Source organism: Oncorhynchus clarkii, chromosome 25 (assembly GCF_045791955.1).
Source record: "Oncorhynchus clarkii lewisi isolate Uvic-CL-2024 chromosome 25, UVic_Ocla_1.0, whole genome shotgun sequence".
In the NCBI taxonomy this organism is placed as follows: Eukaryota; Metazoa; Chordata; class Actinopteri; order Salmoniformes; family Salmonidae; genus Oncorhynchus; species Oncorhynchus clarkii.
In genome coordinates, this window is record NC_092171.1 from 26,581,868 (window position 1) to 26,601,479 (window position 19,612).

At 41.9% G+C, this 19,612-nt stretch overlaps 1 protein-coding gene across 1 annotated transcript in view; it reads left to right on the forward strand.

Annotated features, from left to right (window-relative positions):
* Window positions 1–19,612, forward strand: part of LOC139383533 (protein Daple-like) — a 107,940-nt gene that overhangs the window by 2,991 nt on the left and 85,337 nt on the right. The window contains 2 exon segments of the mRNA XM_071128103.1: window positions 3,633–3,733; window positions 6,943–7,051. Coding sequence (XP_070984204.1) covers window positions 3,633–3,733; window positions 6,943–7,051 — 210 coding nt within the window.

Consider the following 19,612-nt stretch of genomic DNA (forward strand, 5'->3'; position numbering starts at 1 on the left):
CCGGGTTTCGGCCGGGGTAGGCCGTCATTGTAAATGAGATTTTGTTCTTAACGGACTTGCCTAGTTAAAAGGTTACACACCCCACTGACCAAAAGTTATTTTGTCTGCATTTACATTACCAGTAAAACATAATCAAAACCTATTTCTTTCACTACTTGCTTGCTGTTTCGTTGTTAGTTTGTTCAGTCGTTTCATTCTCAACCAGGATATCATCATACATGTGAAGCAGTGAAGTTTCTGCTCTGTCTGTCCGTGGCCTCTCTTCCTTGATGCACACTGTCACTGTGTCTGTTTCCATCTTGTCCAGCTGTGTATGTAACATTTCACATAAACCCCGTTTCTTGTCTGCATCGAAGTAGCGGTCCTTGTACCTAGCATCGAGCATGGTGGTGACTAGAGGTTAGAGGTCGACCGATTATGATTTTTCGACGCTGATACCGATTATTGGAGGACCAAAAAAGCCGATACCGATGAATCGGCTGATTTTTAAATTATTATTTAAAATAAAATAATTTTTTAAAACTTTTATTATTATTATTATTATATATATTTTTTAACATTTTATTTGTAATAATGACAATTACAACAATACTGAATTAACACTTATTTTAACTTGATATAAAACATCAATAAAATCAATTTAGCCTCAAATAAATAATGAAATGTTCAATTTGGTTTAAATAATGCAAAAACAAAGTGTTGGAGAAGAAAGTAATATGTGCAATGTAAAAAAGCTAACGTTTGAGAACATATGAAAGCTGGTGGTTCCTTTTAACATGAGTCTTCAATATTCCCAGGTAAGAAGTTTTAGGTTGTAGGAATTATAGGACAATTTCTCTCTATACGATTTGTATTCCAGATACCTTTGACTATTGGATGTTGTTATAGGCACTTTAGTATTGCCAGTGTAACAGTACAGCTTCCGTCCCTCTCATCGCCCCTACCTGGGCTCGAACCAGGAACACATTGACAACAGGCACCCTCGAAGCAGCGTTACCCATGCAAGGGGAATAACTACTCCAGGTCTCAGAGCGAGTGACGTTTGAAACCCCTCTAACTCCCGGCTAACTAGCTAGCCCCCGCTAACACCCCGCTAACTAGCTAGCCCCTGCTAACACCCCGCTAACTAGCTAGCCATTTCACATCACATCGTTACACCAGCCTAATCTCGGGAGTTGATATGCTTGAAGTCATAAACAGCTCAATGCTTGAAGCACAGCGACGAGCTGCTGGCAAAACGCACAAAAGTGCTGTTTGAATGAATGCTTATGAGCCTGCTGGTGCCTACCACCGCACAGTCAGACTGCTCTATCAAATCATAGACTTAGTTATAACATGATAACACACAGAAATATGAGCCTTAGTTTCCGTATTCGACCATATTAATAACCTATCATCTCGAAAACAAGACGTTTATTCTTTCAGTGAAATACGGAACCGTTCCGTATTTTATCTAACGGGTGGCATCCATAAGTCTAAATATTCCTGTTACATTGCACAGCCTTCAATGTTATGTCATAATTACGTAAAATTCTGGCAAATTAGGCAGCCCAAACTGTTGCATATACACTGACTCTGCGTGCAATGAACGCAAGAGAAGTGACACAATTTCACCTGGTTAATATTGCCTGCTAACCTGGATTTCTTTTAGCAAAATATACAGGTTTAAAAATATATACTTCTGTGTAATGATTTTAAGAAAGGCATTGATGTTTATTGTTAGGTACAGTCGTGCAACGATTGTGCTTTTTTCGCAAATGCGCTTTTGTTAATACATGGCGAAGTTGGCTGTCTTTTGTTAGGAAGAAATAGTCTTCGGAGTTCGCAACGAGACAGGTTAACAGGCAATATTAACTAAATATGCAGGTTTAAAAATATATACTTGTGTATTGATTTTAAGAAAGACGTTGATGTTTATGGTTAGGTACACATTGGAGCAAGACGGTCCTTTTTCACGAATACGCACCGCATCGATTATATGCAACGCAGGACACGCTAGATAAACTAGAAATATCATCAACCATGTGTAGTTAACTAGTGATTATGATTGTTTTTTATAAGATAAGTTTAATGCTAGCTAGAAACTTACCTTGGCTTCTTACTGCATTCACGTAACAGGCAGTCACCTCGTGGAGTGCAATGTAATCAGGTGGTTAGAGTGTTGGACTAGTTAACTGTAATGTTGCAAGATTGAATCGCCGAGCTGACAAGGTACAAATCTGTCGTTCTGCCCCTGAACAGGCAGTTAACCCACTGTTCCTAGGCCATCATTGAAAATAAGAATGTGTTCTTAACTGACTTGCCTAGTTAAATAAAGGTGTAAAAATCGGTGTACAAAAATACAGATTTCCGATTGTTATGAAAACTTGAAATCGGCCCTAATTAGTCGGCCATTCTGAATAATCGGTCTACCTCTAGTGGTGACACAGTAAAGGGAGAGTGCCCCTGAATCGCTTGTTCGCAGTTTTGTTGAGCAGGCGTTTCAATGCCATGACAGAGGGTATCACGCCTGCTGCAGGCGCAGCTGATGAGCTTATTTCTCAAGTCAGTTGTTCGAATGAAGCTAGTTAGTGTGTTCATGTTTCAAACATGTTCTCAAATGCTGTTGAAATAGCAGCAGCGGTATGGCAACCAGCACATTCATGAGCATGCAATACTACTTTCATCAGTACGAAATCCTTGACGACCCACTGTGCTGTCAGACTCGGCATGCTCATGGGGCTGATATCGCTGGTCCAAATGTCAGTCATGAAGCTGATACCAGTGACGCTATTACTGTGTAACTTCGGAAGGGCAACATCTGAAAAATAGAGCACTTGGTACTGTGTACTGGTGCTCGACCAGTTGGAAAAAGCCAACGTCACCCAAGACAGGGAATGGTTGATTGTCAAGGGCAATGAATTCCATTGTCTTGGTGTTAATGGATTTTGCCTTTTGAGTTGTCTTGCTGAGATTTTCTTACTCTTTCAAATGACTGCTCGACTTGTTGACTGGTCGATCCATACAGCAGACATTGTGGGCTAGGTTAGGAATGCTGTGTTGTAAGTGTAGTGCTACATTTTATGTGGTCACTACGTCATGAACCTACATAATATAGGTATGCACGTCAGCTTTGACATCAGTTTTGCACAACGCCGTTAAACTAGACATTGTGCCGATGTTGGTGTTTTTAGCTAATATCGTCTGATTCCTATATGCTCACCGATATATTGTGCATCCCTAGTTCAAACCCCCGAGCCAGCAAAGGAAGTAACCCCCAACAAGAACTGCTCCCCAGGCGATGATGACGTGGATGTCGATTTAAGGCAACACCCCGCACCTCTCTGATTCAGAGGTGTTGAGTTAAAGAAGACACATTTGGGTTGAATGCATTCAGTTGTGCAACTGACTAGGTGTCCCTTTTCCCACCTACAGTACCTCCTGGCTCCTATAGCTACAGTTTAAATATCTTTACATGCTCAGTCTTTGACAGATAGAGGGTATTGAACTTGCATTGATGGCTGTCAAAGCAGGAAATGTCTGTATTCTTGGAAACTGAAAGTACTAACAACCAGATGTGACACATCTCTTCATAGTTGAGCTGAGCTCTTAGTAATCTATTCCTGTCTTCACTCTCTCCTCCCTCTCTGCAGGTGAAGACCTTTGGACCACTGGGCTCTGGCTCAGAGGACAAGCTCTCTATGTTTATGGATCTGGTGGATGGGGTCTTCCTGCACAAAATCATGACACACATGTGAGTGTGTGGCCTCAATCTACCTCCTTTCGTAACCACATCCTGACATGGCTTCCCCTGGTATCTGACTGTGTTCATCATGGCATGGCTTCCCCTGGTATCTGACTGTTCAGAAACCTTTCCCATGCCTTCATGGCTCACTGACTGGACTCTCACTCACTCTTTTACCTCCTTTCCTGCCCCTCATGAGTCAATGTGATCATAAAGTCTCTCTTTTTTTCTCTGTCTGTCTCTGTGTCTGTCTGTGCCTCTCTTGCTCTAGATCAGGGGTGTCTAACTCATTTTCTCCCACGGGCCACATTTGGTCTTCAACGTGGTCCAGAAGGTTGAACAAAAAATTGGCAAAATATAGGCCCTCTATCTGTATTTTTTATTTTTTGATGCTTCCTGACAGTCTAGTCTAGCTAGATTGTCAAGAAACTGATGGAAGAAAATGTGTCAAAATTATTATGAAAATGAAGCTGTTTAGAAATGATAGTGGCGTTATAGTATGAATATAAGTCCATTATCATTTCTACCAGTGGTGAAAATTAGGTACCTTTTCCATACTTGAATAAAGCACGAAAGTGCTGTTTGAATGAATGCTTATGAGCCTGCTGGTGCCTACCATCGCTGTCGGACTGCTCTATGAAATCATAGATTTAATTATAACATAATAAAACACAGAAATACGAGCCTTAGTTTCCGGATTCGACCATATTAATGACCTATCATCTTGAAAACAAAACGTTTATTCTTTCAGTGGAATACGGAACCGTTCCGTATTTTATCTAACGGGTGGCATCCATCAGTCTAAATATTCCTGTTAGATTGCACAACCTTCAATGTTATGTCATAATTACGTAAAATTCTGGCAAATTAGTTTGCAATGAGCCATGCGGCCCAAACTGTTGCATATACCCTGACTCTGCGTGCAATGAACGCAAGATAAGTTAATATTGCCTGCTAACCTGGATTTCTTTTAGCTAAATATGCAGGTTTTAAAATATATGCTTCTGTGTGTTGTTTTTAAGAAAGGCATTGATGTTTATGGTTAGGTACACGTTGGAGCAACAACAGTCCTTTTTCGCGAATGCGCACTGCATCGATTATATGCGGTAGGGTAGCCTAGTGGTTAGAGCGTTGGACTAGTAACCGGAAGGTTGCAAGTTGAAATCCCGGAGCTGACAAGGTACAAATCTGTCGTTCTGCCCCTGAACAGGCAGTTAACCCACTGTTCCTAGGCCGTCATTGAAAATAAGAATTTGTTTTTAACTGACTTGCCTAGTTGGATTAAGGTTAAAAAAAAAAAAAAATTGCAACGCAGGACACGCTAGATAACTAGTAATTTCATCAACCATGTGTAGTTATAATTAGTGATTATGATTAAGTTTAATGCTAGTGTCGTGTTTTGGCTATGCCGGATTCAGTGATATGACATGCTATTCTATAAAATAATTATCACCTGATTGAGCTATTCATGTAAATGTAATTAACTAGAGAGTCGGGGACCACGAAATAATATTTATAGAGCTGTTATCTTCTGAATAAACTCTTAAAGACCTAGTAATATTTTACATCAATAGCAGTCAATATCAATCGTCATCTTACTTCAGTGTCATCTGAAAGTTGTAAAATCTTAGTTATCTGCACGAACCCTGGCTAACAATTTGAATCAGCAATACAAAATTGGGTTTAATTATTTATTTACGGTTGCTACGGTTGCTAACTCAACAGCTAGGAGGTATCAATTCTGTAGTGAATAAGAGTTCAAGGTTCATACCATACGCAACCAAAGCTCTCGCTGAGGTTGGCTTCGTTCTGTAGTTATTATCTGAACCATTCTGACATGGGACCGTCGTCCTACATCCCCTGAACAGGAAGTTATGTTGTCTTCAAGGCTTTATATAGGAAGGGAGAAAAGGGGTGTGTTTCATAGTTTACAACCTCTGTCTCTTCACGTGTGCGGGTCACTGAGTGAGTAGCCCTAACTTATGAATACCCACATCTCACATTTTAGAAGCTAAAATCACATTTCATCCCATCACAAATAATTTCGTATTCAAACTTTTAAATTGAACAATTCCATGTGAATCTGATAACTCTGATGTGTAGACTTTCCACTGTAGAGTTTGTCATCTTATCATTGATGAGAATGTCTCAGATGACAACTGAACTGACATCATATTCATTAAGTACCACCGCATATGTTCAATTGTTCGGATTACCAGAATATAGTACATTTCCCCCCACCTACTCATGTTCCCAGAATCTCTGTTAACCAAGGGTTTTGCAAATGTAACCTCAGTAGGGTAGAGAGGAAAAAGGGGGGAAGAGGTATTTATGACTGTCATAAACCTACCCCCCCAGGCCAACGTCATGACACTAGCTAACAACTTACCTTGGCTTCTTACTGCATTCGTGTAACAGGCGGGCTCCTCGTGAGGCAGGTGGTTAGAGCGTTGGACTAGTTAACCGTAAGGTTGCAAGATTGAATCCCTGAGCTGACAAGGTAAAAATCTGTTGTTCTGCCCCTGAACAAGGCAGTTAACCCACTGTTCCTAGGCCATCATTGAAAATAAGAATGTGTTCTTAACTGACTTGCTTAGTTGAATACAGATTAAATGAAGGTGTCAATTTATTTTTAAAAATCGGCGAAATCGGCATCCAAAATTACCGATTTCCAATTATGAAACCTTGAAATCGCCCCTAATTAATCGGCCATTCCGATTTAATCGGTCGACCTCTACTCACTACCCTCTGGAGAGCCTTACGGTTGTGGGAAGAGCAGTTGCCGTACCAGGCGGTGATACAGCCCGACAGGATGCTCTTGATTGTGCATCTGTAAAAGTTTGAGTGCTTTTGGAGACAAGCCGAATTTCTTCACCCTCCTGAGTTTGAAGAGATGCTGCTGCGCCTTCTTCACCACGCTGTCTGTGTGGGTGGACCAATTCAGTTTGTCCTTGATGTGTACGCCAAGGACCTTAACTTACTACCCTCTCCACTATTGTCTCGTCGATGTGGATAGGGGGGTGCTCCCTCTGCTGTTTCCTGAAGTCCACGATCATCTCGTTTTGTTGACGTTGAATGTGAGGTTATTTTCCTGACACCACACTCCGAGGGCCAAAATAATACTCAGTGAAGGAAAATCCTGTAGTTTGTTTTTTGTTTTTGTGTTTTAAAAAGTTGTTATGAGGTTGTCATGTAATTTCTTGTCTCGTCTTATCCAGAGACCCCAGCCCCACCAACCAGAGAGTGAATAAGAATGTGAACAATGATGTGAACCTACGAATCCAGAACCTCAACATTGTAATCAGGCACGTCAAGAACTACTACCAAGTGAGCCCAGTTCTCTCTCTCAACTTCCCTCCCACACACCTCACGCACCTTTCCTTTTTTCCTGATCACTTTGAATGGTGCTCACCATATCAAACTGAAAGTATAGCTGCTTACTCACTCACTTGCACCTTGTCCACGGGTAGAGTTAGGAGGTGTGTGTGGTCTTGGTGATCAGACAGCGGTGTATGTGTGCGTCCTGATCATGGGGATTAGGCCTGGCTGCTGAGGTGTGGTAGTTATCCCTGGAGGAATCGCTTTCTCTCCTTATTGTTTTGTCTGCTGTCCTTCCAGTGATATCTCGATTCTCAAACAACTACTAAAATCAATGTGTTTTCATGACTGAAGATGTTGAAATGTTTGCAATATTTGTGGCGGGTAAGTCCGTCATTAATGAAAATTAGCCTACATCAGAAATCTTTGCATAACTGAAAACAATGGTAGTCTGTTTTACTCATGACCTGTAATTAAAGTAATCTTGAAAAAGTGAAAGTGTGAGGAAAGGCCTTCTCTCTCCATCTTCAGATGGAGAAGACAAGTAGTTTCATTGTGAATCATGATTGCTAGTCTTCCCGAGGAAAGGCTTACACTTTCTGTCCACTGTAATTAAGTGGGTGAAATCCACTACACACACAGACAGACAGACAGACAGACAGACAGACACACACACACACACACACACACACACACACAGTGAGGCAGAGAAGAGGGACCCATTTGGTTCTTGGTTGACCTCTTTCAACAGCATTCCTCCTTTTGTCTCCTGGGTTTCCCAACTACACTGAACAAAAATATTAGTTCATTTAAGGAAACCAGTCAATTTAAATAAATTCATTAGGCCATAATCTATAGATTTCACATGACTGGGAATACAGATATGCATCTGTTGGTCACAGATACCTTAAAAAAAGTAGGACGTGGACCAGAAAAGCAGTCCTAATCTGGTATGAACACTATTTTTCTCAAGCAGCGCGACACATCTCCTTCGCATAGAGTAGATCAAGCTTTTGATTGTGGTCTGTGGAATGTTGTCCAGACCTTCAATGGCTGGGCCAAGCTGATGGATATTGGCCGGAACTGGAACACGCTGTCGTACACGTCGCCCCAGAGCATCCCACACATGATGTGGAAGTCCAGGGCTGACGTGGTTGTGAGGCAGGTTGGACGTACTGCTAATAATATTGATAGAGAAATTAAGATTAAGTTCTCTGGCAACAGCTTTGATGGACATTCCTCCAGTCAGCATGCCAATTGCACGCTCCCTCAACTTGACACATCTGTGGCATTGTGTTGTGACAAAACTGCACATTTTAGTGGACTTTTACTGTCCCCAGCACAAGTTGCACCTGTGTAAGAATCATGCCATTTTAATCAGCTTTTGATATGCCACACCTATCAGGTGGATGGAATATCTTGGCAAAGGATAAATACTCACTAACAGAGATATAAACAAAGTTGTGCACATAATTTGAGAGAAGGTTGTTGTGCATATGGAACATTTTGGGGATCTTTTATTTCAGCTCATTGAAACATGGGACCAACACTCCCCCCCCCCCCCCCCCCCCCCCTCTGCCCGTTTCAATACTGGTGCATGATTATGGTCCATTCGAAATCAAAACAAATGTCACATTATTTAGTATAGAGTACCAGTCGTTTGGACTCACCTACTCATTCCATTTAAAAAATTAAAAATAAACATTTTTGTTTGACTATTTTCTACATTGTAGAATAATAGTGAAGACATCAAAACTATGAAATAACACACATGGAATCATGTAGTAACCTAAAAAAGTTTTAAATCAAACTATTTTATATTTGAGTTTCTTCAAGGTAGCCACCCTTTGCCTTGATGACAGCTTTGCACACTCTTGGTATAAGTCACTCCAGTCCTGTACTGGCTCACGCCGTCCCTGATACACAAACGCCTAATCTCCCCTCATTCAGGTGGGTGAGGACAAGGTTCTTGTTTTAACACCCATCACAGCCTCGTCTGTGAGTGTGCTCGTGATGCATCTCTCCATAAGTTTCAGATGACTGATCTTAATTTGGTCCCAGTGGTGTCCTGTCCTCTACTCTGCCTGATCTGCTTTCACACAAACTCTGTTAACTCACTTTTGTTGATACATTTCCACTGAGGATTTACCCCAGTGTTTTACCCTAAAGGCTCAGACTTTTCTAGGTGGTTCGGCACCCATGTTTCACTGCACCATGACTTTGGTGGACCTGCTCTGACTTGGAGCCAAGGCAATATAAGTAAATGCCAGCTGTGCAAAAGTGATGTTACCTGTTTTTGTGTTTACGCAGTTAGATAAGGCAGAGTAGAGGACAGGAAACAGCTCCAAGTGAACAGAAACAACCTAATTGAACTTTTAACCTCAGGTTCCCATCATATGTCACACAGATCTGATTGTGCTTTACCATGATTCTATATTGACCCGGACATTGATTTATCTATGGCAATCAGCATACTACATACAATTACCATGGAATGATCATGCAGCTCTCTGGTTGCAGGCCTCTCTTCTTCCATCCCCCCATTTATCACCTTAGGGTGCCTGTGTTAGTTCAGTGAGGTCTGGACAATGATCTGACCACACAAGCGCATGCCCAGAAGGCCTGGGTAGATAAGAAATGGTCACTGCAGAATGGCCTTTTGTATGTGTGCCACGGTCTGAGAGAAACGGTTAGTGGCTGTAACAGGGAGGGTTACTGTTGCTAAGTAAAGTAATATAATGGCTGAGTCCCATATGGCACCCTATTCCCCTATAGTGCACTACTTTTGACCAGAGCCCTATGTAGGGAACAGTGTGCTATTTGGGATGCAGATTAGATCACTCCTCAGTTGTGAAGGATATTGGTAGGAGGGCAGTATAATGACTAATCTCTCAACAACCTATAACTTCTCTATTGAGGTTGTTTGTTAACCAGAAATCCAAGGCACCAATCTTGTGTGTGTGCAGGTATGTGTGCATGTGTATTAGTCACATAGGACATTTATTTGATAATGAGCCTAGGTTGAGTTAAACCGAAAACTGTTTCACAGCTTTACCAAACACAGCTTCCATCTGACATGCTTATAGAAAGCATGGCCTAGAAGGCAGTGTTACATTCCCTCACACCAACCCCTAACTATACACTACAAGTGGTAGTGACCTGGCAACTTGACCAAAAAGTAGTATCTTTCCCTTTCATCTAGACCCTATGCTGTTATAAATGCTTTAAACTATGCACCGTAAGGATTGATAATACGCTAAAAACACCAGTTTACAAGTTAAAAGGCCAGCCGTGTGTGTGTGTGTAGAATGAATGTGACCGTATTTGTGCGTGTGGCAAGGGGTGGGGTCCTCCTTGTGGCATCCCATCCAGGATTAACTATAACTGCCAAATCTAATACAGCATAGGTTTAGACCTAAATCCAGGCTAACGTCTGTCTCGCATTTCCTTGCTTAAGCCACCCAGACTGGGCTGTTGGTGCCTCAATTCCATCCAGAAATGGGAGACAGGCATGTGAAGATATTATGATGACTTGTTCTCATCCCATTGAGCCCTATATACAGTACGCACTGTAGGTCAGACAGCAGGCAGGGCTCCTATTCACTCACAGGGATCATCTGTGTCGGTCACCCTGACTCACCCCTTCTATTCTCTCCCCAAATTAGATTAGCTCCCAAATTACACTCTGTGCTGCACCATAAAGTGTCCTACCAGAACACAGACAATGGGAACACGGCGGGGGGGGGGGGGGAAGCATTTTTTGGTTCCCTCATACTCACCCCAGCTATTGTCTGGAGAGTCAGGCAGTGCCCCCTCACTGTAACATGACTCCATAATTTGACGTATCAAATCAAACTTTGTCACATGCGCAACAAGTGTAGAGCTTACCGTTAAATTCTTACAAGCCCTTAACCAACAGCTCAGTTCAAGAAGAATTAAAATATGAACTAATAAAATAAATACATGATAAAAAGTAACGAGGCTATATACAGGGGGTACCGGTACCGAGTCAGTGTGCGGGGTATTTGAGGATCCCCATTAGCTGTTGCAAAAGCAGCAGCTACTCTTCCTGGGGTCCACACAAAACATAATACAGAACATCAATAGATAAGCGCCGCTCAAAGACAGAAATATATTTTTTAAAATTAAGGCACATGTTGCCTACATCAATGCATACACAAACTATCTAGGTCAAGCAGGGGAGAGGCGTTGTGCTGCGAGGTGTTGCTTTGTCTGTTTTTTGAAACCAGGTTTGCTGTTAATTTGAGAAATTAGATGGACGGATATTCCATGCAATAAGGGCTCTATATAATACTGTACGCTTTCGTGAATTTGGTCTGGATTTGGGGACTGAAAAGATGGTTGGATAAGTCTTTGTAAGTTGACTATGCAAACAATTTGGGATTTAACAGTTTCTTATAAAAAGTAGTGATGCAGTCAGTCTCATCAACTCTTAGCAAAGAGAGATTGGCATGCATAGTATTTATATCAGCCCTCTGATTACAATTAAGGAAAAAAACATGCCGCTCTGTTCTGGGCCAGCTGCAGCTTAACTAGGTCTTTCCTTGCAGCACTTGACCACAAGACTGGACAATATCAAGATTAGATTAGACAAAACTAGAGCCTTACTAAAAACGTACTTTTTGCAATGTGGTGTCAAAAAAAGCAGAGCATCTCTTCATTACGGCCAGACCTCTCCCCATCTTTATAACCATTGAATCTATATATGTTTGACCATTGAAAGTAACGCTAATTAATTTAGTCTCCTGAACTTGTTCAACAGCCACACCATTCATTACCAAATTCAGCTGAGGTCTAGAACTTAAGGAATGATTTGTACCAAATAAACTCAGCAAAAAAAGAAACAGCCCTTTTTCAGGACCCTGTCTTTCAAAGATATTTTGTAAAAATTCTATTAACTTCACAGTACTTCATTGTAAAGGGTTTATACATGGTTTCCCATTCTTGTTCAAATGAACCATAAACAATTAATGAACATGCACCTGTGGAATGGTCGTTAAGACAGTAACAGCTTACAGGCAATTAAGGTCACAGTTATGAAAACTTAGGACACTAAAGAGGTCTTTCTACTAACTGAAAAACACCAAATGAAAGATGCCCAGGGTCCCTGCTAATCTGTGCGAACGTGCCTGAGGCATGAGGACTGCAGATGTGGCCAGGGCAATAAATTGCTATGTCCGTACAGTGAGACGCCTAAGACAGCGCTATGGGGAGACAGAACGGACAGCTGATCGTCCTCGCAGTGCCAGACCATGTGTAACACCATCTGCACAGGATCGGTACATCCGAACATCACACCTGCGGTACAGATACAGGATGGCAACAACAACTGCCCGAGTAACACCAGGAATACACAATCCTTCCATCAGTGCTCAGACTGTCCGCAAAAGGCTGAGAGAGGCTGGACTGAGGGCTTGTAGGCCTGTTGTAAGGCAGGTCTTCACCAGACATCACCGGCAACAACGTCGCCTATGGGCACAAACCCACCTTTGCTGGCTCTTCACTGACGAGTCGCGGTTTGTCTCACAAGTGGTGATGGACAGATTTGCATTTATCGTCGAGGGAATGAGCGTTACACCGAGGCCTGTACTCTGGAGCGGGATCGATTTGGAGGTGGAGGGTCCGTCATGGTCTGGGGTGGTGTGCCACAGCATTATCGGACTGAGCTTGTTGTCATTGCAGGCAATCTCAACGCTGTGCGTTACAGGGAAGACATCCTCCTCCCTCATGTGGTACCCTAACATGACCCTCCAGCATGACAATGCCACCAGCCATACTGCTCGTTCTGTGTGTGATTTCCTGCAAGACAGGAATGTCAATTTTGCCATGGCCACCGAAGAGCCCGGATCTCAATCCCATTGAGCACGTCTGGGACCTGTTGGATCGGAGGGTGAGGGCTAGGGCCATTCCCTCCAGAAATGTCAGGGAACTTGCAGGTGCCTTGGTGGAAGAGTGGGGTAACATCTCACAGCAAGAGCTGCCAAATCTGGTGCAGTCAATGAGGAGATGTACTGCAGTACTTAATGCAGCTGGTGGCCACACCATATACTTATTTTTGACCCCCCACCTTTGTTCAGGGACACATTATTCCATTTCTGTTAGTCACATGTTTGTGGAACTTGTTCAGTTTGTCTCAGTTGTTGGATCTTATGTTCATACAAATACTTACACATGTTGAGTTTGCTGAAAATAAGCGCAGTTGACAGTGAGGACATATTTTGCTGAGTTTATATATCCCCTGTGCTGTGTGTAGGTTGGTTTATATGTTATGCTCATATCAACATGCAAATGGACCTACATATGGCACAGGCATTCATCTTATGAAAACAGCCTAGCCAGCAAACGCATTAGGCAGATGGTTTTTGGCTTGTCTGACTGTAGCTTGGTGCAGTATGGAGTGTGTTGCTCTGCATTGCAGCTCGGTTTGGGGCAGAGGGAGGGGCATCCCTGAGCTGGCCTCCTGGCTCTACACTACCTTCCTCTCTCCTTTTTTGCAGGTGCCCAACTGGCTTGCTTTCCCCGTTCCCAGCGGTGTTCAGTTTCCCAACCTGCTCACTGTTAGCAAAACATCTGTAAAGCTCTAGAGACCAGGACAAGAGCCACTGGATTTTCTTCTACCTAACACACCCCTCTTCCCCTCTTCTTGCTCGCTTACCTCCTGAAGCCTGAATGTCTCCTCTCCCCGAGTACAGGAAACCGCCCTCCTGAGACTGCTGCCATGGGAAACACAAAAACAAGGCCTTGGAGTTAGATTTTTTTACATTCCTGTGCCATAGATTACGAGTCCTAGTGTTTAATTGACCGTTCTGACGTTTGTCTGCGAGAGGGAGAGTGCCTGACCGGCGTGGGATAAATCAGGGTCACACAGGGTGTTTCTTGGTAGTCTTAAACAAATCTTAAACAAAATGTTTTTTTTTAGCCAACTTAGTTTAAGAGCACAACCTCTTAATGACACCACATTCATGCCAATAGGAGTAACTAATTTAGCCTTCCATTGTGTAGACACGAACACTCAAAACCCTACAGTATTTAAATTGTAGTAAATTTGACTAAATTGCACCAAGTATAAATATACTTGTAAATATTTACATTTTTTTGTTATTATTATTTTTTTAATTATTTTTTTGTTATTATTATCCAAAATGTGACCAGAGGACAATATTCAGGAAGTATTTCAAAACCCACACAAAGTAGACTTTGTGACAACGATACTTACGTCTTTAACCTGTCTAGGACTGGCTAGCGGAACCCCCCCCCGGAACAGCCAGTGAAAGTGCAGGGCTCCAAATTCAAAACAACAAAAACGTCATAATTAAAATTCATCAAGCATACAAGTATTTTACACAATTTTAAAGATAACATTCTTGTTAATCCAGCCACATTGTCTATTTTCAAAAAGGATTTACAGCGAAAGCACCACAAACAATTTTTAGGTCACCACCAAGCCACAGAAAAACAATCATTTTTTTCCAGCCAAAGAGAGGAGTCACAAAAAGCAGAAAGAGAAAATTGATCACTAACCTTTGATCTTCATCAGATGACACTCATAGGACTTTGTGTAACACAATACATGTATGTTTGATAAAGTTCCTATTTATATAAAAATAATCTGAGTTTACATTGGCGCGTTACGTTCAGTAGTTCTAAAACATGCAGTGATATTGTAGAGAGCCACATCAATTTACAGAAATACTCATAATAAACATTGATAAAGATACGACTATTATACATGGAACTTTAGATAAACTTCTCCTTAATGCAACCGCTCTGTCAGATTAAAAAAAAACTTTACGGAATAAGCAAACCATGCAATAATCTTGAGTACAGCCTTTAGACAATAAAGCAGCCAAAAAGATACCCGCCATATTGGGTAGTCAACATTACTCAGAAATAGCATTTTTAAATATTCACTTACCTTTGATCTTCATCAGAATGCACTCCCAGGAATCCCAGTTCCACCATAAATGTTTGATTTGTTCGATAATGTCCATCAGTTATGTCCAAATATCTTCTTTTGTTAGAGCGTTTGGTAAACAAATCCAAAAGCGTGTTCAGGTTGCGCTGAACGTCGGACAAAAAGTTCAAAAAGTTCCATTACAGCCCGTAGAAACATGCCAAACTAAGTATGGAATCAATCTTTAGGATGTTTTTAACATAAAACTTCATTAATGTTCCAACCGGACAATTCCTTGGTCTGTACAAATGAAGTGGAATGTAGCTCACCTTTCACGTGAGCGCGCCAGACCGAGGCTGTTGCACTCTGCCAGACCACTCACTCAAAGAGCCTTTATGAGCCCCTCCTTTAGAGTAGAATCCTCAAAACAGGTTCTAAATACTGTTGACATCAAGTGGAAGCCTTGGGAAGTGAATCTTCAATGGGGGCTGAGTTGAAAAACTACAAACCTCAGATTTCCCACTTCCTGGTTGGATTTTTTTTCTCAGGTTTTTGCCTGAGTTCTGTTATACAGACATCATTCAAACTGTGTTAGAAACTTCAGAGTGTTCTCTATCCAAATTTACTAATTATATGCTTATTCTAGCTTTTACGGCTAAATAGCAGGCAGCTTAATTTTGGCACGTTTTTCATCCAAGCTGCCCCCTACCCCAAAGAAGTTAACATAAAAATGCTAATTATTCAGAGACTTAAAAAAATAAAAATACAGCTGAGGCCTGACAAAATGTTGAAATAGTAGCCTACTTTTTAAAACAATTCAGTGAATATAACAAGTATTAGAGACCGAGAGAAGATACAACATTGTTCAGCGACAAAAGATTTGTAGGACATTCATATTTCACACTGTCACTTTAGTGTTTGCATTCAGCCTACAACATGTCATGAAACTTCTGGAAGCTCGGCCCCATCCTGCAAAGTGGCACAGCACACGTAGAGTACCCAAAGCAGGTTTCTACACATCTCCCACTCCTTGCCCTGCATCCACTCAGGATGCACACCACACACCCTCTTGTGCCCTTCAAACTTCACCTGCTTTCCTATGAGTTACAACTCTGTCTCACACCCTGGTGTCACTCTTGGTTCTCCTCTTCCTGCCAATGTAGTCATATGACAAAGTGAATTATCACAAACCGGCTTGAAAAAAGGAATAACAAAAAATATTTAATGACTGAAGTGACCTATAAACAATGGTGAATGTAGTGTAAGTGAGATTTTGCAAGCATAGATGTTTTAACGAGGGGTGTTGAAAGGTGCCCAAGCGAAACAAAAACTTTAAAAAATGCCACAACCAAAATCAGTGTGTCTGCATGGAGAGAGTCGCCTCAATGAATGGGGAAGAGGTGTATATATCCCAGGACACACCTGGGCCCACGTGTGTCCCATTTCACGGATGACCCTCCCTGCTCCGCCCACCGACATCCTAATAAGGAAAACAAGAGCAAAGAGAAAGAATATGACAGACAGAGTGGGATGGTCGTCACAGAATGCACAAGCTGCATTCTGTGCGGTAACTGGTTGGTTTTAAAGACAGTGTGTGACTGATGAATGAGGTTCTTGGGTCGTGTGGGAGAATCTCGATTGCATCCTCCTTGCTTCCTCTCTCCTCGCCTCCTCCTCAAAACCCATTGGAGAAGGTGGTCAGGGGAGAGACCTCTGGCTTTCTCATCCAATGGGTTTTAAGGAGAGGATGCGAGAAGTATGCATTTGAGATTTTTTCCATTTCCAAGACACTAATCCAAGTCATTTATGGTGACCTCTGTAATGATGCTCCATCAACAGTCTGGGAGACACGGAGAACCCTCTCTAGATAGTTATGAGGCTCAAGTCTGATCCGACATGTATAAAGAACCCCAGGTCTGACATGCTGACTACACGGGCCATGATCGTGCATACGCCATTGCTCGCATATGGATTTTGTCTATCCACACTAGATCGATCATGACACACAGGTTAAAATATCGAAAGCAACTATATTAATTTAGGGGCAGGTGGAAACACAGACACTCATAGAAATGTAACTAACTAGCTAGTTTGTCCTGGGTTGTGATTTTACCTGCCATGCATGTGGTCCTATTTTTAGATGGTTCTTTGTCAAATTGTTACATTAAAATATCCATGTGACCCTGTTACATACAATGATATTCCATGACATTTCAAATTATTAATTGAGTAATGTTGGCCAATCAAAGCGGCTCAATGTGTATCAAGTGGAGTGAGAGTTCACTAATGCAATGCAAGATGGAATAAAATGACGGATTTAGAAGTTTAAAAGGAAGAGTTGGCTACAACTAAATGGGGTTGGGGAGAAAGCACAGCATGTGGCCTCAAAGCCTAGCTAGCTTCTCTAGGCTACTCTAGTCAACACTGTTATGACTGTGGCTGAGTTCTCCCTCCATCTGATCACACAGATGAGAGTTGCAGCAATAGAGTACCAGCCTCTCCCTCGCACAGCTGTGATCAGGTTAAAAACTTATGTTTTTAAAAAGCCACATGTATTTTGAATATCCGGATATCCTACAAAAATGTATGATACTATTTGAATAGTGAAATTATTTCAAACTCCTTCCCTAGTTATTTGTAGAATTTTGACCCGGAGTCATACAAAATCGTGTGTTTTCTCTACTCAGATGATTAATCCGCGAATAAAAAGGGAAACCTAGTTAATTAAAAACTGTCTTTAAGAAATAGCTCCTTGTTTATCTTTGAAGCATCCATGTGGATTTGTATTTTCCATATCCAATGAGGCTTGAACTTGAAGCGCGTGGAGTGTCTCAAATAGAACCAAGTTCTGTTTTAGGTCTTGGCTATGCAGACGCTACTTCACACACATGAGCGAAATTTTACTTAAGTGTGCTTTTATTTTGCAATGCTCGCGCACGCAACATGGCTGGTGAGGTTTGCATGTGAGACACATGAAGAACACCCTCTAGTCTAGATTCAGCCAGTCCACATCCTGACTGAGTGAGTTATTGTCCAAGTTATTTCAGGCCACAGGCAGCCAGTGTGTTTTTGATTGTATGGCTGGGTGGGCGGTCTGGTGTGGTATCTCAGTGATCTCACTCTTTGTCTTTGCTCCAGATTGCTAAGTGGGCGACGTCTGTCTGCGTGGCTCCACAGTTTAATTGCCATATGGGACGGTTCTGCCATGTCTGTTATTTAACTGTCTTGGAGAGGCATCTGTTTTACTTTAGCACAACATTTGCTGCCAACATGTCCTCTGTGACATTGGTTCCAAACATTAGACTGACGTTAGGGAAATTGGAAGAAGGCTTAGCACATTAGTACGGTCTTCCACAGATCCTGTGGAAAAGTGACTGCTTCCTGTGTTCATAGATCTTCAAATGGGTCTTCTGCCACAAGGCAATAGAAGCAGTGATCCAGGCATGAATATCAGCAGCATGGCTGCCACAAGGCTGTAGGAACATGGGTGTGTGGGAGAGTCCTGCTTGTACCCTCAGAGGGGCTTGGTCATCATGCCACCCTATTCCTGTCAGCTCTAGTCTCACCCTCATCCCATACTCATCCCATCTCATACTCATCATTGATGCCCTCAATCTCACACAAATTAGCAATGAACCTACCAGGTACAACTCCAAATCCGTAAACACGGTGTCATGACGTTGCCCTCTTTGGGTACAGCAAGCCCCATCCCCCTATCCCTGCCTCCCCCTGCCTCCTTCAACTAGGCTGCTGTGGTCAGAGAGAGGTTGTAAATTCCTGAGGAGAAGACCTGCCTCATGGCCACACAGTATAAGAGACAGAGTGAATTTTCATAGAGAACAAAGGAATTTCTTCCACCTCACAGAACTTGAGGTCCGAACAAATTTCATGTTCCGGAGAAAGTATAAAAGATCGGTGAAGAATCTAGCTACGAACTGGACCATTTGTTACAACTTGGGGAAGCTCATGGGAGACGGTGTGGCCACATTACCATAACGCTGTTTATATAATAGCCTCAGATGAGGTTTACATCGAATTGTTGTATAAGATGAATGAGTGAGTATGATACTGTCTACACAATTTTACAATGTGATTTTGGACTGTTTAATGAAGGAAACTCTAATTCCCTTTTGAGTTTAACTAAATCAGAGGACCGCCCCTGAGCCCAGTTAGGTCAGGCATCCTGGGACAGCCCCTTTTCTGCAATTCCGAATAAAACCCAACATTTCAATTCTTATAATAATCACTCTGTAGTGACTTCTCAGCTGACTCCCCCTTCTGTCCACCAAGCCGCGATGCCGGTTTAGCCCACTAGGGCACATTCCCCTATCATTTCTTGTAACCATATTTACCTTGTTTATTTGTTTATGCATTTCTGTGAATTACTTAGTTAGTAGTAAATAAATAATTTAAGACAATTGATGTATGGATGACTGGGTTCGTGCAGATGACCAACAATTTACCACGTTTGGAATGAGACTAACGTGAGGTAAAGTAAATCATTAATTAATCAGAAAACTAAGGATCAGATATGAAAATATCTGAAAAGTTATTTTAGGAAATGATAACTTTGTAATCTGAATATTTTCCTTGGTGCCCCGACTTCCTAGTTAATTACGGTTACATGATTAATCAGTTTGATCGCGTAATACTAA